Raw genomic sequence first — 22664 nt, 5'->3', positions numbered from 1 at the left:
TCTGCGCAGGCCCTGCAGAAAATCAACTCTGAAACTCTGCATAATTAGGACATCTTTCATAGTCGTAAATGCTAATCCCACTGGAGAACAGATTAAGAATTCACAGGCATGAATTTCTGGCATCAGGTACCTGCAGTTCCTTTTCTGTTTGAATAATTCATTATTTAAATATTTCACTGCACATCCTGTGCAGCCTCCATGCTGTATCGGGGGGAAGGGAGAAATCAGAGATTAATTTCACATATATTTCAACACTAAATACATTCAAGGCTCGTTTATGTTGATTTGGTGTCATTGGATAGCGATTGCTACCAATGTTTCAGTTTTAGTCCGTCACCCCAGGGACCAATTTAGGGAAATTAAATAGAATTTCTGCAGGACATTAATAAGGTCAGAGATCTAACTTTTTAGTTGACTGAGTTACTGGGTTTAAGAAAAGAAAAACAGCTAAGGACTCAGAAAGTCGGTTTTCCATAGAGTGGGGATTATTTGCAGTAAATATGGTTTCAGTTGGGCTGCCCCATTTTTGGCCACGTGCTCTATGACAAAATGTATGAACAGAAGGTGAAAAGTGATGTCCTGCCGTTGACCTTGGCCCCCCGCAAGGCCAGCCACGGGGGTTGGGCCTCACATCCCTGATCCTTCAAGACTCCGCACCAAATCCTTCCCTACGTGAGGGCTTTTCTGGGTCTCTGTCAGCGTGGTGGGAACCTCCCTCCCAGAACACGCTCCCGGGCTCCGAGGAACTGCTTGTCGAGGTGTCCTGCTGCCGAGCAGGGAGCTCCTCGAGAAAGCCGTGTTATTTTTGTCTGTGTGTGTCTGGCGCCTGGCAGTGCCTGGCACCCACAGGCGTGTTGTGTGCGTTTGTTTAGTAAACGAATTAATTTTCAAGGACTTGGCCCAAACTCTGTTGGTTGCAAGTGACAGAAACTTGATTCAAATAGTGTCAGCCCAGGGGCAGTTGGGTGGCTCAGCGGGTTAAGCGTTGGCTTCTGGTCAGGTCATGATCTCACAGTTCATGGGTTCGAGCCCCACGTCGGGCTCTGTGCTGACAGCTGGCTCAGAGCCTGGAGCCTGCTTCTGACTCAGTATCTCCCTCTCTCTGACCCTCCCCTGCTCGCACTGTTTCTCAAAAGTAAATAAAAAACATTAAAAAAAAATTTTTTTTTCAAATAGCATCAGCCTAAAGGAAAAGGTAGTATCGTGATACTAGAGACTTGGGGTGCCTGGGTGGCTCAGTTGGTTAAACATCGACTCTTGATTTCGCTCAGGTCATGGTCTCACTGTTTTGTGAGTTTGAGCCCCGCGTAGGGCTCTGCACTGTGCAGAGCTGCTTGGGATTCTTTCTCTCTCCTCCTCTCTCTGCCCCTCCCCTGCTCGTGCTGTCTCTGTTTCACTTCAAATACATAAATAAACTTCAAAAAAAAAAAAAAGATACTGGAGTCTCTCACTGAGCCCACAGGCAGGAGCCAGGACTCCAGAACCATCCGGACACCTGCTGCCTCCCCCAGCAGTGGCCGTGTATGCCGTCTTGTGGCCTCAGCCTCCACTCTTGCTCAGTTCCGGGACCCAAGATTCTCTAGGTCGGACTCTGACCGGCTCCGTTTGGGCTGGGTGCACACCCCTGAGCCAGCCATCTGAGGTCAGAGACGAGGTGTTCTTTTGAGACAGGCCAGCTCTGCGGGGTGGAGGCTGGGGGGAGAGTCAGAGAGCAGGGCACTGGGCGGACCACGTGTCCAGTGTCTTTGGGCAGCACGGGCACGTGAGATGGCCTCCCGCTGTCTGATGCCATTCTCCTGTGACGCTAGATGTGACCTTGGCTTCGTGTGCATTTGTGCGTGGCATGTCCTCCTTGAGCTGTTTTTTAAATCTGACATTACGCGCTTGCCTTTGAATAGTTCTAAAGTACGTATATGTTCTAAAATGTTCATGTACCTCTGAGGCTCATGGTCTGCCCCGGGCACGCTGTCTCCATTCTCCACCTGAGCGACTTGGGGCTGCATGGGGGAGCGCGTCCTGGAATTTGGGTCTTACGGTGTCCAGTTCAGTTCCTGTTCCCCTGAGCGGTCTTCCGGCCTTATTAAAAGAATATGTCAGGGGCGCCTGGGGGGCTCAGTCAGTTAAGCATCCAACTTCGGCTCAGGTCATGATCTCGTGGTTCGTGGGTTCGAGCCCCACGTCGGGCTCTGTGCTGACAGCCCAGAGCCTGGGGCCTGTCTTTGGATTCTGTGTCTCCCTCTCTCTCTCTGATCCTCTCCTGCTCACACTGTCTTTCTCTCTCTCAAAAATGAAGATAAAACATTAAAAAAAAAAAAAAGGCTGTGTCTGGCTGTTGAGCGCTCTGAAGGTGCTTGCCCTTCCGGGGTGATCTCGGCTGGTGTTTGTCTGGCACCAGCGCTGGGCTGTCCTGCGCACTTCCAGCTCCTTCTGTCTTCACAGGAGCCCGAGGGGCAAAGTCCTGTTGTCACCCCCTAGACAGAGGGGACACTGAGGCAGAGGCGAGGTGCAGTTCCCCCTGGTGGCAGGGTCCACGCTGTGAGTGCCCCAGGGAGCTCTGGGCAGTGCAGTGACGACTTTGGGGGCCCTGCTGAGAACGAGGCTGCACAGAGGGTGTGAGCCCGCCCCCCCCAGCCCTTGTCAACGGCCCGGGCAGAGGAGGCCTCCATCTGCAGGGGGTCTGCTGCCTTTCCTGGGGAGGCCTGTCCCGGGCGGGGGGCCGCTCTCTGCTCTGTCCCCAAACAGCCCACAGGCCCGACCCGCAGGGCCGGCAGAGCAGCCAGGGAGTTTGGAGATGAAGGGACTGAAGGCGGATGGGAAGGGGCTTGTCCGTAATCACATGCTGGTTTGGGGGGGCCCACTCCCCAGCTGCTCGTTCCCTCCCTCCGGGCCCCCACTTCCGCTGTCGGATCTGACAGTCCTGAGGTTTCCTGTCAGAGCTGTGGACCGGGGATTCTGGAGACCTGCACAAGGTCACGGTACGCTTTCTCGTGCGGCTGCAGTGGCAGCTTGAAGCCCAGATCCTGCCCGTGGCCTTGGGGGGTGGAAGAGCCGCCTACAGCCTTGGTGACCTTGGGAGTCTCTACAGCCGCGGCCGGCCGGCACTGCCCGTGGCCAGCGGCTGTCACCCGCGGCCAGCGGCTCAGCAGCCTTCTCAGAGCGGCTCCCAAGGCAAGTGAGATGGGGGCCGTTTGGTGGCCTCTGTGTCACATGGGGCCCTTTGGAGTGCTGTGCTGATAGGAGAGGCTCTTCTTCTTTCCCTCCTCCTGCCCTCTCCCTCCCTCCCTCCTGCCTCCCTTCTTTCTCTCCTTCCCTCCTTCCCTCCTTTCCTTCCCTCCCTTCCTTCCTCCTTCTTTTCCTTTCTTCCTTCCTTTCTTCCTCCACTCTCTCCTCCCTCTCTCCCTCCCTTCCTCCCTCCCCACTTCCTTTCTCTTATCCCTTCTCTCCTTCCTTCCCTCACTTCCAGGCTTGAAAGAATGACTGGGTGGGACAGATAGGCATCAGCAGGAGCTGGTTCAAATGGGGACTGTCTGGACCTGGGGAATGGCCTCCACAGCCCCTGGAGAACCAAGTGGATGCTCTCTTCCCCTGCTGTCCTGGTTTAATCTTATTTCTCTATTGCTCACATTTCTTCCCTGGCTGTTTATCATGGAGCTTCCCAATCTAAGATGGTCTGACTCACTGGGGAGTGTCCAGCCTGGCACTTGGGCTTAAATCTTGGTGTGTGGCCCTTCCTGGGGGACCCATGCCACCACCAGTTGGGACTTGACAGTCTCATTGATGTCCCTGGCAGGACCGCAGGGAGAACCCACAGTGATCTGCTTAAGGAACAGTGAACCCACTTCACTGCGTGGATCATAGTGAATGTCTGTGGGTCTATGTCTTAACACCCCACGGGGAAGGTTGGCCTAAGTTATGTCTGAAGTCTTTTCCCTCTCCTCCAGTGTTTTAATTCCCAGCTTCAACATTCCCAGTGCCTCAAAAGGTGGACGTTTAGATTCCCCGCCCAAGTGCCAGCCCTGCCGCAGCAGGAGGGGTGTGGTCCTGGCCAGGGACTGACCCTGTTTCAGGAAAGGCGTCTGGAGTCATTTCTTCATCTGGCCTCCCCCACAGCTTTCAGGTGGGGCCGGAGGGTTGTTCCAGGGGCTTCTGTGTTGGAAGCCAAGAGGGAGTCCCTGCCACCAGGCGTGTCATTGGATTTCTCCTGGCCTGACCCTTGGTCCAAGGCTTGTCATTTTCTCCTCTAAATTACTAGGTTAGCAGAAACCGTCCCCAGAGGTCACGTGAAAAGGAGCACATCACACACCCACATTTCCAGATGATTCACGAGCCAATGATTCTCGGCGTCGTGTAGACCCACACACCCACATTTCCAGATGATTCACGAGCCAATGATTCTCGGCGTCGTGTAGACCCACACACCCACATTTCCAGATGATTCACGAGCCAATGATTCTCGGCGTCGTGTAGACCTTCACTACATTCTGTGTACAGAGGACTGTGCGGAGATCATGCAGCCGCACTTTGGAGATGACGCCTGTGGGACCGTGGAGCTCGCTGCTCTTTCCTCCCTGCCTCACTCACCTGTGCCTCCCAGCCTCCCTGTGAGTGGCAGGTGTGATCAAGCCAGTTTCCCTCATGGGAGACTGAGGCTCGGGGTGGCGCCGGGACTTTGCATGGTTGGCCTGGGACCAGAGCCGTCACTAAGCAAGTGCACCCCCCCCCCCCGCCCTCCCCAGGGACACAGTGCTTCCTAACAAGAGCCTTGTTTTCCAGCGCCTGCTTGCAGCCCTCGCTCCTTCTGTGCCCGGCTCTCTTCTTCCCTGGGACGTGTTTCTTATCTTCTCCGGGGCTGAGGTCGCTCTTTGTGTCGGCAGGAGTCCGCACTCCTTCCCTTCAGCCCTGACAGGAAAAAGCAGGAATTCTCAAAAGCAGCGGTGCTCACTCCGGGTTCCTTTGTGCAGTCCTGTAAATAATTCCTCTGGGTTTGGGGGGTCCGACACCGAGAATGTGCTGAACTGGCGAGCGCTGCGCCCAGAACCTGAATGCAGCGGGAGAGAGAAACGGGTCTTTGAAACCAGAGACGACTTTGAGTGACCTGAGAACACAGGTAGAAGCCCGGAGACAGATGGACAGCAGCCAGACGTGGTACTTTTAAGGCACATAAAGGTCGCCCTCGAGCTGTGCACAGACACATCGCACATGCTTTGCAGCTGGGATCCGGGCACGGCCAGCCCCGGAGTTGGGAACCAGCGGGAGAGGCCCTAGCCAGGGCCCTTCCCAAGTCCCTCCCGCTGCGCTCAATACCTGGATCAAACAAAGAAAATTGTGTTTGCCAGGCTCGCCAGCCGAAGTCACAAGATTCCGAGTGCCATGCAGCACTCTGAAATTCCTACGAAAACGCATCAGAAGGGGCACGCTGCCCGCCCTGCGGAAGCGGCCGTGCATCGGACCTTTCAGATAAAAGCATTTAGTACAGAGTTGAAACACCATGTCATGGTCATGGATTTTGTGAAGAGGAACTGGTTCCCCTCGCAGAGAAGAGCCAAAGTTTGCGTCATCCGTATGTATCAAGGCCTGAAGACGGCTGAGCAGACAGCCAGCAGATATGAGGTATGGGCGAGCCCGGGCAGGAAGGTGGGCACACAGTCCGGTGTGGAGGAATGGAGGCACTCATCGGCAGACAGTTCGGGTGTTTTATCTGGTCTGATAAATTAATCATCTGTGTGTAGCGTTCCCCGGCCAATTTGGAAGAGACACATTCATCATCTCTTCTTTGAGTTTGGGAAAGGGGGAGGCATATTGGATGAGTGTAGTTTACACAGGACACACATCTGCACTTGCGAACATTTAATAGCGACTACCGAGTTAACGCGCATCCACATTTAGAAATCGCAGTCTATTTCTGTGAGTTAAGGATGCCTAGCTCTGTAGGTTCAGAATCCTCTGTCTTTTTGAAAACAAATTCTATGTGTTTTCTGTGTGTTATAACAGCAGAAAAATATCTATGACTTGCCTTGATCGAATTAAAATAGAATGATTTAAGCTAGGCCTGTAAGAACGGTCTTTTCTTTTCCGAGGCTGAGCTCTCATTTTCAAACAGAAGCTACTCTGTGAGGGAAAAAAAGAACTCTGGTGTTTAGAAGGTCCAAGTGGGACAGGCACGTCACTTCGAGACATATTTGCATTCCGGAGCTAGTATAAGCCACAAGCCGTATCTTTCAGAAAGTAAACACGCGTGAAATCTGATCAGCTCTTTATCGTACATGGAATATGTTGTGAATGTCGTTGTAATTGACTCATATAGCTCACTTACCTCTTTTGATAAACGCATATGCAAATTACTCATGGTTTATGAAATGGTGGCCGCTCTGAATGTCGATGCCGTTGTCAGGAAGGCCTTCCCACAAATGCTGGTAAATACTCCAGGATCTTTCGTTCCCCACCCTGGGCTCCCTTCTCCGGGGCAACGTGAGAACCTGTTCTGCAGGGTTAAAAGGTTGACTTCCTCCAGCTCCAGCCCTGGGATTGTGAATTTCCATGTTCACAACAGAGATATAAAGGCCACAGAAATAATGGTGTTAATTAAATTCAGTAATAGTTGTTCATTAGTTCATTGCCCAATCAACCAGAGGAAAGGTGTGCAATTAGAATGTAATTGGAAGAAACCAGAGATATTATTATTCACAAGTAATTAATCAGACTGGGACAGAATTTTATCATAGTATAATTTTCATTGAGGTTATTTTTCGGGCCTCCTGAGAGAGGAAAACTTGTTGAATTATATCGTTTTGCATTTTACAGAAGGATTCCTGGTTCCAGTTTAAACCGTAAATGACAGCAACCCTTGTGTCCCTCATTTCTTATGCATAAAGCTTCATTTATTCCTATAGCAACACTGAAGGTAACAGTGTGGAAAAGCATATCTTTGCAGGAGATTGTAAAAACTTTCAGTACTCTGGCAGTCATAGCTGACCCTTTCTTGTGGCCCCATCAACCCTCCCCGCACCCCTGTGGGGACCAGGTACAGCCAACAACTGGAGGTTGTGTGCCCGTTGCCTGAAAGTAACCTGGAGTCTCCGGTCTTGTGGTCAACTCAGTCTGAGACCTTCCGGCGGCAATCCGGCTTCTCGGCTGGGGGTCCTCACTGGGTCTGTGATTTGGGGAGCGGTCTAGGCCGGGCCCACTCTGCTCAAGGGCAGGCCAAGTTTGCAAACCAACCTAGGAAGCGTGTCTCCTGCGCCTCTTACTCCTGAGCTCTGCTCTGTTAGAAGCAAGCTTTTCACAATTTAAAATATTCCATATTCATTGAACTATTCATGTTATTCCCCCTGGGGCACGTCAATATCATTCAGATTAGGGGGTCCAGGAAGAAGTCAGTTTCCAAGCTGAGCTGATGATAGAGCCTAATTAACAGCCTCTGGTCCCTGTTAGACTTGGCCCCAGTGACCCGTTCTCTCTTGCCAACTCCAAGGCCATCCGTTAACCTGTCGGGACTGTGAGCATGAAGTTCCTGGGGGGAGGAGGGGAGGGTGGAACAAGGTCCCTAAATGAACTCTCAGTGCACAAAGGTACAGGCTAAAGAAACTAGCAGCTTCTCCAGTAAAAATGCATTTTGGAAATTTTGTTTCTGCAAAAACCTTATGGATTTCAAGTCCGTCCAACGATGACTTACAAAGCTGCGTGAGCTGAGTTTAACATCTGAAACTGGCATTTCTCTAAAACTGTGGCCTTGGTCTTGGGCTGCGTTAACACTTAGAGATGCTGCCTCTCATCTGAGATGAGCAGTGATTCATCCTTGCTCTGTCCCAGCGATGGTCAAGCCACTGAATCTGTTTTGTAATAGGAACTAACACCAGATCCGTTGTCTGAAAGGCAATTAGGATGGGAAGCAGATGGTGGCGAGGGTGCTGAAGATCCTTGTTTGCAAAGCCTTGGTCCCTGCTGACTGCAAAATGCCCCAAACTGTTAAAAACACAAAGGGCCCTTCTTGCTTTGCTTAGATACCTGGTAAATTGCAGACAGAAAAAGAGCCAGGACTGAACTGGTCGCCGTCAGTGTTGCGGGCGTGGCCGCATTCTGAGTGGGAGTCCTCACCAAAGCAGAATGTGGATACTTTCCAATTTAGGGCCGGAAGGAAGCACTTTATGTACTTATATCTTCTAATTGATGGTGGGGAACTTTCTGATGGTAGGCTCAGGCTGGAGAGTGCAAGCCAAGTCTCATCCTGTAAATGTATTACATTTAATCATTAGAGGAGCCGGAGCCAGAGAAAGTTTCTGTATTTGGTAATCGCCTTTTGGCCATGCTTTTTAAGATTTTCCAAAACCTCTATGATTTCTATCTTCCTACTCTTTTTTTTTTTTTTTTTTTTTTTTTGGGATTTGGCAGTGGTGCTCAATTCTAGCTGAATATAAGAATCGTGGCAAACTTTTTTTTTTGATATGCAAAAATTGCACACATTTAACGTATACATTTTGATGAGTTGGGGCCTATGCTTACGCCCATGACCTTCACCATAATCAGGGTAATAGACATACCCATTGTCTCTAAGTATTTCCTTGTGTTCTTCTGCTTACTTTTTTTTGGTCTCTCTCTCTCTTTTTTTAAATTTACACCCAAGTTAGTTAGCATACGGTGCAACAGTGATTTCAGGAGTAGGTTCCTTAGTGCCCCTCACCCATTTAGCCCACCCCCCTCCCACAGCCCCTCCAGTAACCCTGTTTGTTCTCCATATTTAAGAGTCTCTTATGTGTTGTCCCCTTCCCTGTTTTTATATTGTTTTTACTTTCCTTCCCTTATGCTCATCTGTTTTGTATCTTAAATTCCTTATATGAGTGAAGTCACATGATATGTGTCTTTTTCTGACTAAGTTCACTTAGCATAACATACTCCAGTTCCATCCACGTTGTTGCAAATGGCAATATTTCATTCTTTTTGATTTCTGAGTAGTACTCCTTTGTACATGTAGACCACATCTTTATCCATTCATCTGCTGATGGACATTTGGGCTCTTTCCGTACTTTGGCTGTTGTCGATAGCGCTGCTGAAACATTGGAGTGCATGTGCCCCTTCGATACAGCACATCTGTATCCCTACTACCTAGTAGTACACTTGCTGGGTCGAAGGGTAGTTTATTTTTAATTATTTGAGGAACCTCCACACTGTTCTCCAGAGCGGCTGCACCAGTCTGCATTCCCACCAGCAGTGCCACAGAGATCCTCTCTCTCCGCATCCTCGCCGACATCTGCCGTTGCCTGAGTTGTTAATGTTGGCCACGCTGACAGGTGCAAGGTGGTGTCTCAGTGTGGTTTTGATTTGTATTTCCCAGATGATGAGTGATGCTGAGCATTTTTTTCACCTGTCGGTTGGCCGTCTGCATGTCTTCTTTGGAGAAGTGTCTATTCATGTCTTTTGCCCATTTCTTCACTGGATTGTTTTTTGGGTGTAGAGTTTGATTAAGTTCTTTATAGATTTGGGATACTAATCCTTTATCTGGTATGTTGTTTGCAAATATCTTCTCCCATTCCATCGGCTGCCTTTTAGTTTTGTTTATTATTTCCTTCACTGTGCAGAGGCTTTTTATTTTGATGAGGTCCCAGTAGTTCATTTTTGCTTTTGTTTCCTTTGCCTCCAGAGACGTGTTGAGTAAGAAATTGCTGCGGGCGAGGTCAAAGGGGTTTTTGCCTGGTTTCTTCTCTGGAATTTTGATGGCTTCCGGTCTTACTTTAGGTCTTTCATCCATTTTGAGTTTATTTTTGTGTACAGTGTAAGAAAGTGGTCCAGGTTCACTCTTCTGCATGGCGCTCTCCAGTTTTTCCAGCACTATTGCTAAAGAGACCGTCTTTATTCCATTGGATGTGCTTTCCTGCTCTGTTAAAGATTAGTGAGCCATATGTTTGTGGGTCCATTTCTGGGTCTCTTTTTTGTTTCATTGATCTGTGTGTCTTCTTTGTTCCAGTGCCACACTGTCTTGATGATGACAGCTTTGTAATACAGATTGTGATGCCTCCAGCTTTGGCTTTTTCTTTTTCAGGATTGCTTTTGCTCTTCGGAGTCTTTTCTGGTCCCATACAAGTTTTAGGATTGTTTGTTCTAGCTCTGTGAAGAATGCTGGTGTCATTTTGATAGAGATTGCTGCATGTTACTTTTTGTTTGTTTGTTTTTGTTGTTGTTGTTGTTGGCAAGAATACTTAACGTGAGACCCATTCTTTTACTATAAAGTGTGTAATGCCACATCGTTAACTACAGGCACCTTGTGGCAGGGCGGAGCTCTGTACTTACTAATCTGGACATTCTATGCCGCATAACTGGAGCTTTCTACCCTCTGATCCAGCCTCTCCCATTTTCCCTCCCCCGGCCCCTGGCAACCATCATTCTGTTTTTGTGCTGTGAGTTTGACTAGTTAAGATACCCCATATGGGTAGAATCATGCCGTATTTGTCCTTCTGTGATGGGCTTATTTCAGCATAATGTCTTCTAGATTCATCCATGTTGTCACAAGTGGTACAATTGTCTTCATTTTTGAGCCTGAATAATATTCCCTTGCATGTATATACCACGTTTTAAAAATCTGTTCATCTGTCAATGGACGTTTGGGTTGTTTCCTTATGGTAAACTTTTATTTTTAATGAATGAATTAACCTCAAGCTAGTTAACATACAGGGTAGTATTGGTTTTAGGAGTAGAACACGGCGAGCCATCTCTTACGTATGCCACCCAGTGCGCATCCCAACAAGCGCCCTCCTTAAGGCCCATCACCCTTCTGGCCCCTCCCCCTCCCCCACCTCCCTCCGTCAACCTTCAGTCTGTCCTCCATATTTAAAAGTCTCTTATGGTTTGCCTGTCTCTGCTTTAATCTTATTCTTCCTTTCCCTGTGTTCGCCTGCTTTGTTTCTTAAGTTCCATGTATGAATGAAATCATGCTGTAGTTGTCGTTCTCTGACTGTCTTATTTCACTTAGTGTCACGCACTCTAGTTCCATCCACGTTGTTGCAAGTGGCAGGATTTATTCTTTTTGATCGCAACTCATATTCCATTGCGTAAATATACCACATCTTCTTTAGCTCATCCTTTTGGTGAACTTCAAGAAACTGCCCATGTCTACGGCCCAGTCAAGGCCATTGTGACCCGGGGCAGCTGTTTGATTTTGTTGTATTCCTTGAAAGAGAATTAAGTTACTTGAAAACAGTCTGATCCTGTTGAGGCTTACTTTTCAGCAGACTTTAGTCTAGAGTATTGGTCTTCAATCAGTAATGGTTTTGCCTCCGGGTGATATTTGGTAAAATCAGGAGACATTTTGGTTTCAACAACTGGGGGTGGATGCTTCTGATGCCTACTGGGCAGAGCCCAGTGATGCTGCTCATTTTGCTGCGTTGTCCAGCTCAGTCTTCTGCCAACACCAGCAAGGAACTGCCCAGCCCAAAATGTTCGCAGTGTGGAGGCTGAGCAGCCCTGGTCTAGGCTAATTTAACCCCACTCTCAAGGACTCTATTAACGCCCTGCGTAGGCAAGACCTTTCCTCCAGGGCCACTGGGAACGTGAACTGTTCCCAGCTCTGGGTAACATCCTGGAACTATGTGACCTACCACTTCCTGGTAGTTCTTTTTCTGGCTTCGTGAAGGTTTTCCTCAAACCTGCGAAAATCAGTATTCAGCCAAAGACTGGAGGGACCCGTTGCTGGTTGCTGTAACTCTTCTTTCCTTGTGGTTCACTCCTTTTCAGTATCTGCCCCCAAATTCTGGCTGGCTCACCTTCTCCGAGTCGTGCTGTTTGCCTCCTCCGCTCATTGAGGCTCATGGCTCTCTTGAGTTTCTCCCTCCTCTTCCTGACCCTGGAAGCTTCCTCTGGGTGGGGTCAGGCTCCCTACTCTCATGTCCCTCCTGTCCAGGATCACAGACGCCCATTGCTTTTCACCCAGTGTCTGAGCGCTGTTGCCTCATAGCCTTAGTCTGTTTCCTCCATCGTGGCCGTATCAGCGTCTCCGGGCTGGTTTTGATGTCCCACCGGCATTGAGAAATGCCGCTTTTGGCTTTGCTGAACATTTTCCAGCCGTTGGGTAAGCTGTTAGGTCATAGGAGACGAAACTACTCAAGTGTTCGGTGCTTGGGCTTCAAGATAACTTTCTTTAGGGAATGAAGCCATCCGTGAGACGAGACAGGAAGTAAAACAAACATTCCCTTTCTTCTCACAGTTACCAAAGGGTGCAACATGATTTACCTTTTCCAAACCAAGCAGGAGAGATGTCGCCAGACCAGAGTCTTCAGAGTCTCGTTTTTCTTCCTGAAGTCTTGGCCTCCACATGAGATTTTTGTCAGATTTGCTGGTGGCTCTGTCTGTAGTGAAGGCACTGAGCTCTCCATGTAAAAAGGTTTGAGAAAAGGCCATTTGACAAAGGACAATAAACATTTCTTTTTTTAATATTCTTTTTTGAGAGAGAGACAGAGAGACAGAGCATGAGCAGGGGAGGGGCAGAGACAGAGGGAGACACAGAAACCAAAGCCGGCTCCAGGCTCTGAGCTGTCTGCACAGAGCCCAACATGGGGCCTGAACCCATAGGCCGTGAGATCATGACCTGGGCTAGTCAGATGCTCAACTGACGAGCCACCCAGGTGCCCCAGGACAATCAGCATTTCAGTTGGCTTTGCCACCCCACAGACAGATCAGGACCCCTGCCTCACCTGCAGGACCCGCTTCCTGCCCGAGCCTGTCCTCCTCCAGGAGGAGCCTCACCCACTCACCTCCGCTGACAGTGGCTGGTGGTCTCCGTTCAGATGCAGGAAGACGGAAACAATGAAGCGCCCACTCTTAGGCGTCAGTGCTGCCCGCTCTTCAGCCCCTCCCTGGGTGTGGCACTGGGGGGCTGGACGTCAGAGGACAAGGTTTTCCGAAGGCCCAAGGGGTCAGAGGGCTGAGATCAGTTTTGTTGTACCGGGAAACACCTCTGGCGACGAGGTCTCCAAATTAGCTGCGCTATGAATGTTTTGTTACCGGGGACATGGAGCTGGGCCTGGAACACGTGTCGTCTCCTGAGGTCTGACACTGTCGTGGTGACGTCCATCACGAAATTGAGGACGCGTAGGGCCCCGCGTCCACATCTCAGCCGAAGCAAGCGCGGGGCAGTGGGAGATGAATGGGGTGGTGTGGCTGAGTGTGAGGGCGCTGGGCTGAGTCTTTCTGGGGTCATGCTAGGTGAGTGACCTTGGAAAGTTTCTTGATCTCTTTGAGCCTTAGTTTCCCCATCTGTGCTCATGGAAGCATGATGACATCTGCCTCCTGGGTTTGCCATAGGGATTAAGGGAGATCATAGAAAGGACTAAGCCTCAGGCCTGGCACAGAGCCCATTCCATACAAGTGAGTTATGGCTGGTCAGGTTCCCATGTGCCATTTTCTGCCATCCACAGCCCTGCTCTGAGACACAACGGTGTGGTTCCTGGGACCAACCTGATTGTAACCTTTTTTTTTTTTTAATTTTTAAATGTTTTTTGTTTTTAATTTTGTTGAGAGAGAGCGAGCGTGAGCAGGAGGAGTCACAGGGAGAGAGGGAGACACAGAATCTGAAACAGGCTCCAGGCTCTGAGCGGTCAGCAGAGAGCCCAATGTGGGGCTCGACCCCACAAACCACGAGATCATGATCTGAGCCGAAGCTGACGTTTAACTGACTGAGCCACCCAGGCGCCCCATGATCATAACCTTTAAGGAGGCTGCTTCTTTAAATTGGGGTGAACATCCCCACCCCTTCTTCTCCATGGTCAGAGTGGCAGGCGACAGGGACTTAGGACCTACTATGCTCTTGGCTCAGGGTCATCTCCATCCCCCAAGCAACTCAGACATTAGTCAGCAAGTGGACCCTGAGCTGAACGTACAGTTTCCGCTCAGAGCCCACCGAGTTCTGTGGTCAGCTGCAAATTCCACTTTTGACAAGAGACTACTGAGGATGTGAGTCCCTACACACTTGATCTGTGTCCGATAGAGCCAGGGCTAAGGCAGGAAGTTTGATGGCATTTTCTCTGGAAGATGCATCTCCCTTAGAAGACCTGCATGGATGTGAAGGAGTTTACCAGCCCAGGAAGGACGGAAGAACCCTCATGCTTCAGTGTCCTCCAGAATCCTCAGGAGAATGTTCTAAGGATGTAGATCCCTGGGCTCTGGGAAGCCGGAGGTCCAGAAGCTCCTGTTTTTCACATGACATCCAGGCGACTCCGACGCAGGACTAAAACCGTGGTCTGGGATTTCCAGACCGTTATTTTCCGATCACAAGGACCAGGGAAACGATGAAGAAGCCATGGGACTCGCCTGTTTGAGAGGACGGGTGAAGGGGCGTGGAGCGGGGGAGGGGAGGCGCGGTCAGTGAGGACAGGGCTGGGCCACCGGGTGCCAGGATCCCCGGGACATGGAGCTGGAACAAATGGGGCTGTTGTTCGATCCCTGAACTGCCTCCTTGATCCTCCCCACAGCTGTGTGAGGCACACGAGCCCTGTTTTTTCAAAGAGAAAGTTCTGTGAGCCCCGATAGTGGGGGAAGGCTGCATGGGGACACAGGAGCAGCAGGAGGGCCCACCTCAGTAGGTCTGGACGTGGTGTTGGGGGCGGGGACACGGGGGGGGGGGCAGCACCTGTCCTGACAGCAGTGGGTAGGAGCCCAGGGGTCTTCAGCATTGGCTGTAGGCAAAACCAGCTGTGCTGGAATTAGGTGGAAAGAGGCAGTTATACACCTGCTCTCCGTCTGCTTTAGAAATCTTTCCTTCCTATGGCTCCTCACCAAGCCCTTCTTCCTTCTGGTCGTTCGGTCCCGCATGGTGCCCACTCCCTTCTGTTCGTGCTGTCTCCCATTCATGTCCCTTTCTGGTAAAACAAGTGGATTAAAGAGGAAATGTTGGGCTGACCTGTTTAAAAAAATATTTATCAGGGACCTACTCTGTGCCAGGAGCTGTGCGAGGTGCTGGGGACACAGACCTCCAAAAGGCAGGGTTCCTGGCCCTGCTTATCACCTGGGGAGGGAGACAGTCACCCCGGTGCATGCTGCGTCAGGGTGTCTACACTGAGCCGCGGGCCCAGAGAGCTCAGCAAGGATGCACAGGACAGGAGACATTTGGGCATGTTCTTCATGGAAGGTTGGGCGTTTCCTGTGAGTAGCAGGGAGAGTAAGACTATGGGGGCACAGGTGGAGAGGACATTCAGGCGGAAGGATTGACATTCCTGGGGGGCAGCCTAGAAAGCCCACTCCTCAGCGAAGCCGTGGTCGCTGGAATTGCACTGGAATTTGCAGGGCACAGTTTCTGAGACGAGGGAGCCAGGCAGAGAAAGAGGTTCAGAAGTTGGGTCTGTGGCTCAAAACTAACCTGTGCTGTGAGAACCCATGAGGCCAGACAAAGAACAGCTAACAAGGAAGGAACAGCTACAGGGAAGGTCTAAGATGAACACTTCTTAGAACTCACTCAGAGCAGTGGGTCATTAAGATCCTCACCATCCAGGATGGAAAGACCTCACTGAGTACAGGGTGAATTCAGTAGAGATTCTAGAAGGGTCAGGCCTTGGAAGTATGCTAAGTTAGCCCTAGAGTAAAGGCTGGTCTAGATCCATCCTATAACAACATTAGAAACAACTCTTGAGAGAATCAGTCTAATGAGCTTCCAGAACAGAGTTCAACAGTCTTTAAAGGATTACAACGAAATTCAGCAAGTAATAGTATAACATTAAAAATATCTAGCATCCAGACAAAGCTTACTAGACATTCAAAGGACTTAACCAGGAGAAATCATGATTAAGAGGAACAGATTTATAAATGACAGAGACGATGGAATTAATAGGGATGTTTTTATTTATTTATTTTTAATTTTTTTAATGTTTTATTTATTTTTGATACAGAGAGAGACAGAGCATGAGAGGGGGCGGGGCAGAGAGAGAAGGAGACACAGAACCGGAAACAGGCTCCAGGCTCTGAGCTAGCTGTCAGCACAGAGCCTGATGTGGGGCTCGAACCCATGAACATGAGATCTGACCTGAGCCGAAGTCAGAGGCTTAACCGACTGAGCCACCCAGGTGCCCCAGCAGGGATGTTTTTAAAAAGCTGTTATAAAACTATTGTTTTCCCTTTATTTTTGTTTATTTATTTATTTTTTACTTTAGAGAGAGAACATGAGCTGAGGAGGGGGGCACAAGGAGATGGAGAGAGAATCCCAAGCAGATTCCACGCTCAATGTGGAAACCGACATGGGGTTCAATCCCATGACCCTGGAATCATGATCTGAGCTGAAATCAAGAGTTGGGTGCTCAAATAACTAGCCACCCAGGCGTCTCTATTGTTTTCCCTTTAAATTCAGGGGTTTAAGGAAAGATATTGCCATCATGGGGAAAGAAATAGTTGATTAAAAAAAAATGAACCAAATAGAACAGATAAAGAAGAAAAAATAATGACACTAAGTGAAATGGAAATTTGACTAGATGGGGTTAACAGGAAATTGGATGCTACAGAAGAAAAGTTCAGTGAATTTCCAAACTGAACACAAGAGAGCTAAAGGAATGAGTTGAGAGAGAGGAGAAGGAAGAAGGGAGTTGGAGAGATGGAAGAAACGGGGAGACAGAGAGAGAGAGAGAGAGAGAACAGAGCCCAAGTGACCTCAGGACAACATCAATATCAAGAGATCCAACACACATATAATTAGAATCTCAGAAAGGGTGGGGAGGGGATGAGGGCAGGAAAATGATTTGGAGAAATAATGGCTGAAAAATTTCCAATCTAACGGGGCGCACGTCAAAGCATTGCGTGTTAGTATATGTATTACCAGAGGCCAGATCACCGAGACAGGCCCATGCCTTGTTAAATACTGTATCTTTCATCGTTTCCCAGTGGTGGTCACAGCGTTATCCATCGGGGCTCTCGAGTGCAAGGAATAGGTTTGTTTCCTCGTGGTCACCATGTAGAATTAACTAAGGCAGTTGCTTTCTGTATTATTTTTTCTATTCCTGCAAAATAAATGACCGCACAGTTGGCTTAAAATGACACCTGTTTATTCTTTCACAGTTTTGTAGATCAGAGTAGCTGGTGTGGGTTAGCTAGCCCCTCGGCTGACATCTCCTCAGGCTGAGTCAAGGTGTCACAGGAGGCTGTGATCTCATTTGAGGCTCAGAGGTCTCTTCCTATATCACGGTTATTGTCAGAATTCAGTTCCTTGTGGTTGTAGGGCTGAGTCCCATTTTCTTGGTGGCTGTCAGGTGGCACTCTCAGCTCTTAGAAACTGTCCTTAGGCCCTTGCCACGTGGTTCCAGCCACAGGCGGTTTACAACATGTTTGCTTTTTCATGGATACAAGGACCATCTGCTGCTTTGAATCTTTCTGACTGCTTTTAGAGATGCACCTGCTTAGGCCAGACCCACCTGGTATCATCTCCCTTTTGATTAACTCAACATCAGCTGATCAGCAACCTTAATTCTACCTGCAAAGCCTGTTTTGCTACATACCTTCACTGTGGAAGTGAGAACCCATTGTAATCACAGACTCCGTTCACAGTGAAAGGAAAGAGAATGTGTGGGAGGTGTGTGGGGATCTTGGGGGCCATCTTAGCATTCTGGCTACACTCTATTTTAAATGTATCTGTGGAGAAAAGGACATGGAAGGAGGCCTTGGAATTGAAGGCACGTAGGTTGGAGCCTCTGTCTAGGAGGAGGTCCATGAGGAAAGTGCCCCTGACCTGCTCTGGCTCACCAGCATGCCCCCCAGGACCACATCCCTTGGGACACGCGTGTGAATGAACGCGTACATGGATGGGTGGATAAACAGAAGTGCAGGACGTGCGTTTGAGATGAAAACCTGGGCCAGAGTAGGTGACGGCTGAGGACCTTGTGCGTGCAAGGGGCCTTCCCCTGATGCAGGAGGACTTTTGTTAGGCTCCTTCCAGACTCACTCATTTTGCAGAGATTGACGGGCAGACCTCAGCTTTGCGGAGCCCGAGGGAAGGTCCAAAATGGAGGACCCTTGTTTCATCACCCTTTTCCAAATACAGAAGTTAATTTTCTCTCTGGGGTTCTAATTCATATCCTTTCTCCATTCAGAAAGGAGTTTAAGACAGCTCTGAAAATAAGCATCTTGGGAAGCATCGAGAGTTTAGGAATAATAATTGTCAGAGAAACAAATAGGGCTGAAGACAAATGGGGAATTATGTCCTGAAAGCCGACAGCAAATTGCTTGCCATTTTCTATTGAAGAAGCATCTTCCCAGCAAATCTGTCCACCGCCAGTGGCGAGCACATCAGCCTTAAGTGGCGACTCTCTGATGAGGGTCAGGTGCCCCTATCCAGCCCTCTGGTCCCGGAAAGTCATGAAACCCATCATTTTAGCTACATATGTGCTCAACTCCTCACTCATGAGTTCTGGACGGCTTCTCAGCACTTGGTTCTGGAATGGCTGCTTCTCTTTGCTCAGTAGCAGTGGAGGACACCTCTTCTAGGCGGTGGTAAGCTGGGCCCTGCGTGCCACAGGGGTGGGGTCTCAGGCTGATGGATATGCAGAGAAGGGCTTGGGAATACATGGAAACAAAAATATGAAGACTTTGCATGAAATAGTTCCATGGCATGTAGCCGCTATCTCAGGGTTGACTGTCCTTTATGGGGGCCAGTGCAGAATGAACATGGCCCTCGTGTGAGAACAGTAGGCAGAAATAGCCATCATGGCCCTGAAGTGTGTCTTCTTCCTTCCTTCCTTCATCTCTCTCTTGATTTGCCCTGATGGTTTTTAGTGTGTTCTTGAAAGTTGGCTTAAGTGAAGAAAAATTAAGATTTTTAAATTATTTCCGTGAATTTTAATGTTCATCTTTAGATTGCCTGATGCCATTTCTCTCTCTTTTTAAAAAGTTTATTGGGGCACCTGGGTGGCTCAGTGGGTTAAGCCTCCCACTTCAGGTCAGGTCAGATTTCACATTCGTGGGTTCGAGCCCCGCATCAGACTCTGTGCTGACAGCTAGCTCAGAGCCTGGAGCCTGCTTCCGGTTCTGTGTCTCCTTCTCTCTCTGCCCCTCCCCCTCTCGTGCTCTGTCTCTCTCTGTATCAAAAATAAATTAAAAAAAAGTTTAAAAAAAATAAATAAAAAGTTTATTATTTTGAGAGACAGGGACAGCACAAGTGGGGGAGGGGTGGAGAGAGAAGGAGAGAGAGAGAATCCTAAGCAGGCTCCACACTGCCAGCCTAGAGCCCAGCTGGGGGCTCGAACTCATGAAACCATTGAGATCATGACCTGAGCCAAAGCCAGGAGTTGGACGCTTAACCGACTGAGCCACCCAGGTGCCCCTGCCTGATGCCACTTCGAACACAAATATAAAAGCCCTTCACTCACATGTGGAATCACTGAAATGACGGTTTTTATTGTGTTAATCCCACACATGCATGTATGTATCTCATGCTCGTTAGAACAATGGAAATACTGCAAAATCAACTCAAATTTTTATCTCATTCTGTGATAGAATCTCATTCGACCAACACTGCCTCAGTTGTCTGCTGAGTGAAGGGGGGCTGAGAGAGAAGGAGGCGGAGGAGTCCCGTCTCGCTCTCTCCTTGGGAGCCGTCACCTCCAGCATAAGCCGGTGGCTGACAGGAGGACATAAAATGAGTAAGAGAGGATATGATCGAGGGGCACCTGGGGGCTCAGTTGGCTAAGCGTTGGCCTTTGGCTCAGGTCACGATCTTACGGTTTGTGGGTTTGAGCCCCACATTGGGGTCTCTGCTGTCAGCACAGAGCCCACTGTGGATCTTCTGTCTCTCTCTCTGTCCCTTCCCATTCATGCTCTCTCTAGTTCAAAAAAAAAAAATTAAAAAAAGGCTATGATAAGGTTTCCTGTTCATTCATGTTTCCCAGAAATCCACTGCCTTCTTTCTGCACTTTGAGAATGCAGTGGGAACTGTGGCCTCTTGGGGCCATCTGCCCTTGGCTTACTGGACTCTAGACGTGGGCTCACCTTCTGTTCCCTTTGGGTCTTGCTGAACTTCCGTGCATGGGAGGGTGACCAGAGTTTTGTGTGTGAGGGGTGCCTGAGTACCATCTGTGACCGGGGCAGCAAGGAAATCAGGAAACATGCACCTTTGACCTGTCGTCTGCTCCCTCGTGTGCTCCACTGTCCCATGGAATTTCACATACAAAACACAAGTTCAGGGGCGCCTGGGTGGCTCAGTTGGTTAGGCCTCCGCCTTCAGCTCAGGTCAGATCTCACGTTCGTGGGTTTGAGCCCTGCGTCAGGCTCTGTGCTGACAGCTCAGAACCTGGAGCCTGCTTCTGGTTCTGTGTCTCCATCTCTCTCTGCCCCGCCCCCTCTCATGCTCTGTCTCTCTCTGTACTAAAAATAAATAAAACATTAAAAAAAATTTTTTTTAAAACACAAGTTCAGAGATAAAACTATATAAAAATTCAAGGTGGCGATACCAAAGCACTGGCTACAGAAGACACACGTTGATAAACTGGACTCCATCAGCCACAAGAAATGTGTAGACGTGAGAGGACATTATCAGCACAGCAAGAGGAAGCCCAGCCTTCAACGTGGATGAGCCTGGACGAAGTTACGTGGATGAAATAAGCCAGCCACAAAAGGACCATTATTGATCGGCTCCCCATTCACGGGGGACCTGGAGTAGTTACATTCACCATGACAGAGAGTCGATGGCTGGCTACGAGGGCTGGGGGGGGGGAGAGTGGGAAATTACTGTTTAGTGGTACAGAGTTTCAGTTTGTGGGGATGGGAAAGTTCTAGAGACAGACAGTGGTGATGATCGAACAACCTGATGAATGAACTTGGTTTTGCTGAATTATACTCTGTGTATTTTAAAACAATTAAAAGAAATTCAAGATGACGACATTAAACCTATATGTGGCCCTTCTGAGTCCAGGTCCCTGGGCCCACAGCCTGGGTCTCCTGCCTGCGAAGCTGGCCCTGCACGAACTTGAACTTGTATTTATAAACGCATTCAGAGGATTCTCTTTCACTAGATGATGAGATCTCTGAGGTCAGGGTCTCTCTCTCTCTCATTTCTCTCACCAACTCTGTGGTGAATTGAAACTCTAAGCTAAATTGGAGGTTATTCATGTCACTTTAAAAAAAGTCAGCCTCGTGTACAATTTACATACATTAATATTCATACATTTTATAAGCGTCCAGTTCATTTTGTTTTGACAAACGCATACAGTCATGTAACCAGCACCAGATCACGATGGAGGGCACATCGACAACCCGGAAATTTCCCTCAGGCCCTTTGCACTGAACACCTTCCCCTAGCTCCATCCTGGGCAACCCCTGATCTGCTTTCTGCCACTTTACTTCTGCTAAGTCTGCCATGTCTATAACTGGAATCAGTGTGTGTGTGTGTGTGTGTGTGTGTGTCTGTAATAAGTTTCCATTACAACCTTTGGCACTTTAACTAAGTGGATAACCTTCATTTGGGGCAGCAGAGAGGTGAGGGCTCAGCCCCCGATTCAGGTACATGTAGATTTTTATCCCAACTCGGCCATTTCCGGATGCTGACTTTGCGTGAACCCTTACCTTCTCCAGGATCCACGCCTTCAGGGCCAAAGTGGAGCTGGCAGCAGCCCCTTCCCCTGGTGCCTGTGTGGGGTTGGACGAAGTGGGGTGTGAAAAGTGCTCAGGGCAGAGACAGGCTCACTGAGGCAGCGCAGTAACACTTAGCTCTTCCTCATACTGTTAGAGATGCCATCATGAAGGAGATTTCTGAGAATGGCTCTCCTCACCACTACAGTGGCAGTGGTTCCTTCCTTCTGGTGTTGCCATGGAGATCCTGTAATGCCCAGGAAGCATTTAGCAGGGTACCTGGCACTTGGTAAGCTCTCTATCATGAAGCTGTTGTTACTACTCTGTTCTCCAGCCATCGAGGACCCTAGTCTGCTATTCCTCACTAAGTAAAAGTCATCACCTTCTCTAATTCCAAGCTGGTGTGAAAGGGCTCCATGTCGACTGCTTTCTGCCAGTCTAGGCGGAAAAACAAAAAACGCCTGCAGAAAGCAGCCACCGTGTGAGATAGAGAGGCTTTTCTCCAAGGACCCAGGGGAGGAGTCCCGTGTGAGCAGGTGAGCCAGAGAACAGGAAATACCCTAGCCCCTCTCCCGTTTTTTGGTTCTGTTCTTTTGAAAAGAAGAAAAACAAGACGGCAATGGAGTGAAAAGTTGTAGGGTTGCGTGGGCGATTGGATCCTCAGAACTTTCTGAGGCGTTCCGCAGTCAGGGTGACTCCATTGTGTTCGATTTTGAAGGACTTGGAGTGGTTTAGGACTCTAACTGAGAAAAAGTAGACAGTGACAGTCAACAATTACAAAGAAGTTTCCGCCCGGTGCAGGAGATGGATTCAGTTTCTGGACTCCTCCGCCCACATTTTCAAGTGAAGAGAAAATGTTGCAAATGATGGGAAACATAATAGAACAAGCTGAAAGGAATACTTAAGGAATCAGGGGAAATCTACCTCTTTGATATACAAAATAGTGCGGCTAAATTTGACTTTGTAACTGGGTAATTAACATGCCCGGATGATGGCGTTCGTTCCCCCCCACGCCTGATGTTTGCATAGAAATCTCCAGCCAAGTGCTTCGTCACTGCTGTTCTCATTTGTCCCTGCAGACGGGGTCTGCAGTCACCCCGGTGTGAGAAGGGAGCGGAAGTCTCTGTCGGCCACTTCTCATCAGG

At 49.1% G+C, this 22664-nt stretch overlaps 1 protein-coding gene across 1 annotated transcript in view; it reads left to right on the top strand.

The window, feature by feature from the left end:
- The first annotated feature begins 5273 nt into the window (after positions 1–5273).
- The window catches only part of C2H10orf90 (chromosome 2 C10orf90 homolog), a 202257-nt gene continuing 184866 nt past the window's right edge, over positions 5274–22664 (top strand). Inside the window, exon 1 of the mRNA XM_029932775.1 lies at positions 5274–5610. Within this exon, the coding sequence (XP_029788635.1) occupies positions 5371–5610 (240 nt within the window). The 5' untranslated portion in view covers positions 5274–5370. The remainder of the gene's footprint in view (positions 5611–22664) is intronic.

Source organism: Suricata suricatta, chromosome 2, assembly GCF_006229205.1.
Source record: "Suricata suricatta isolate VVHF042 chromosome 2, meerkat_22Aug2017_6uvM2_HiC, whole genome shotgun sequence".
In the NCBI taxonomy this organism is placed as follows: Eukaryota; Metazoa; Chordata; class Mammalia; order Carnivora; family Herpestidae; genus Suricata; species Suricata suricatta.
The sequence above is the reverse complement of the archived record's forward strand: the minus strand, read 5'-3'. Positions and strand labels throughout refer to the sequence as shown.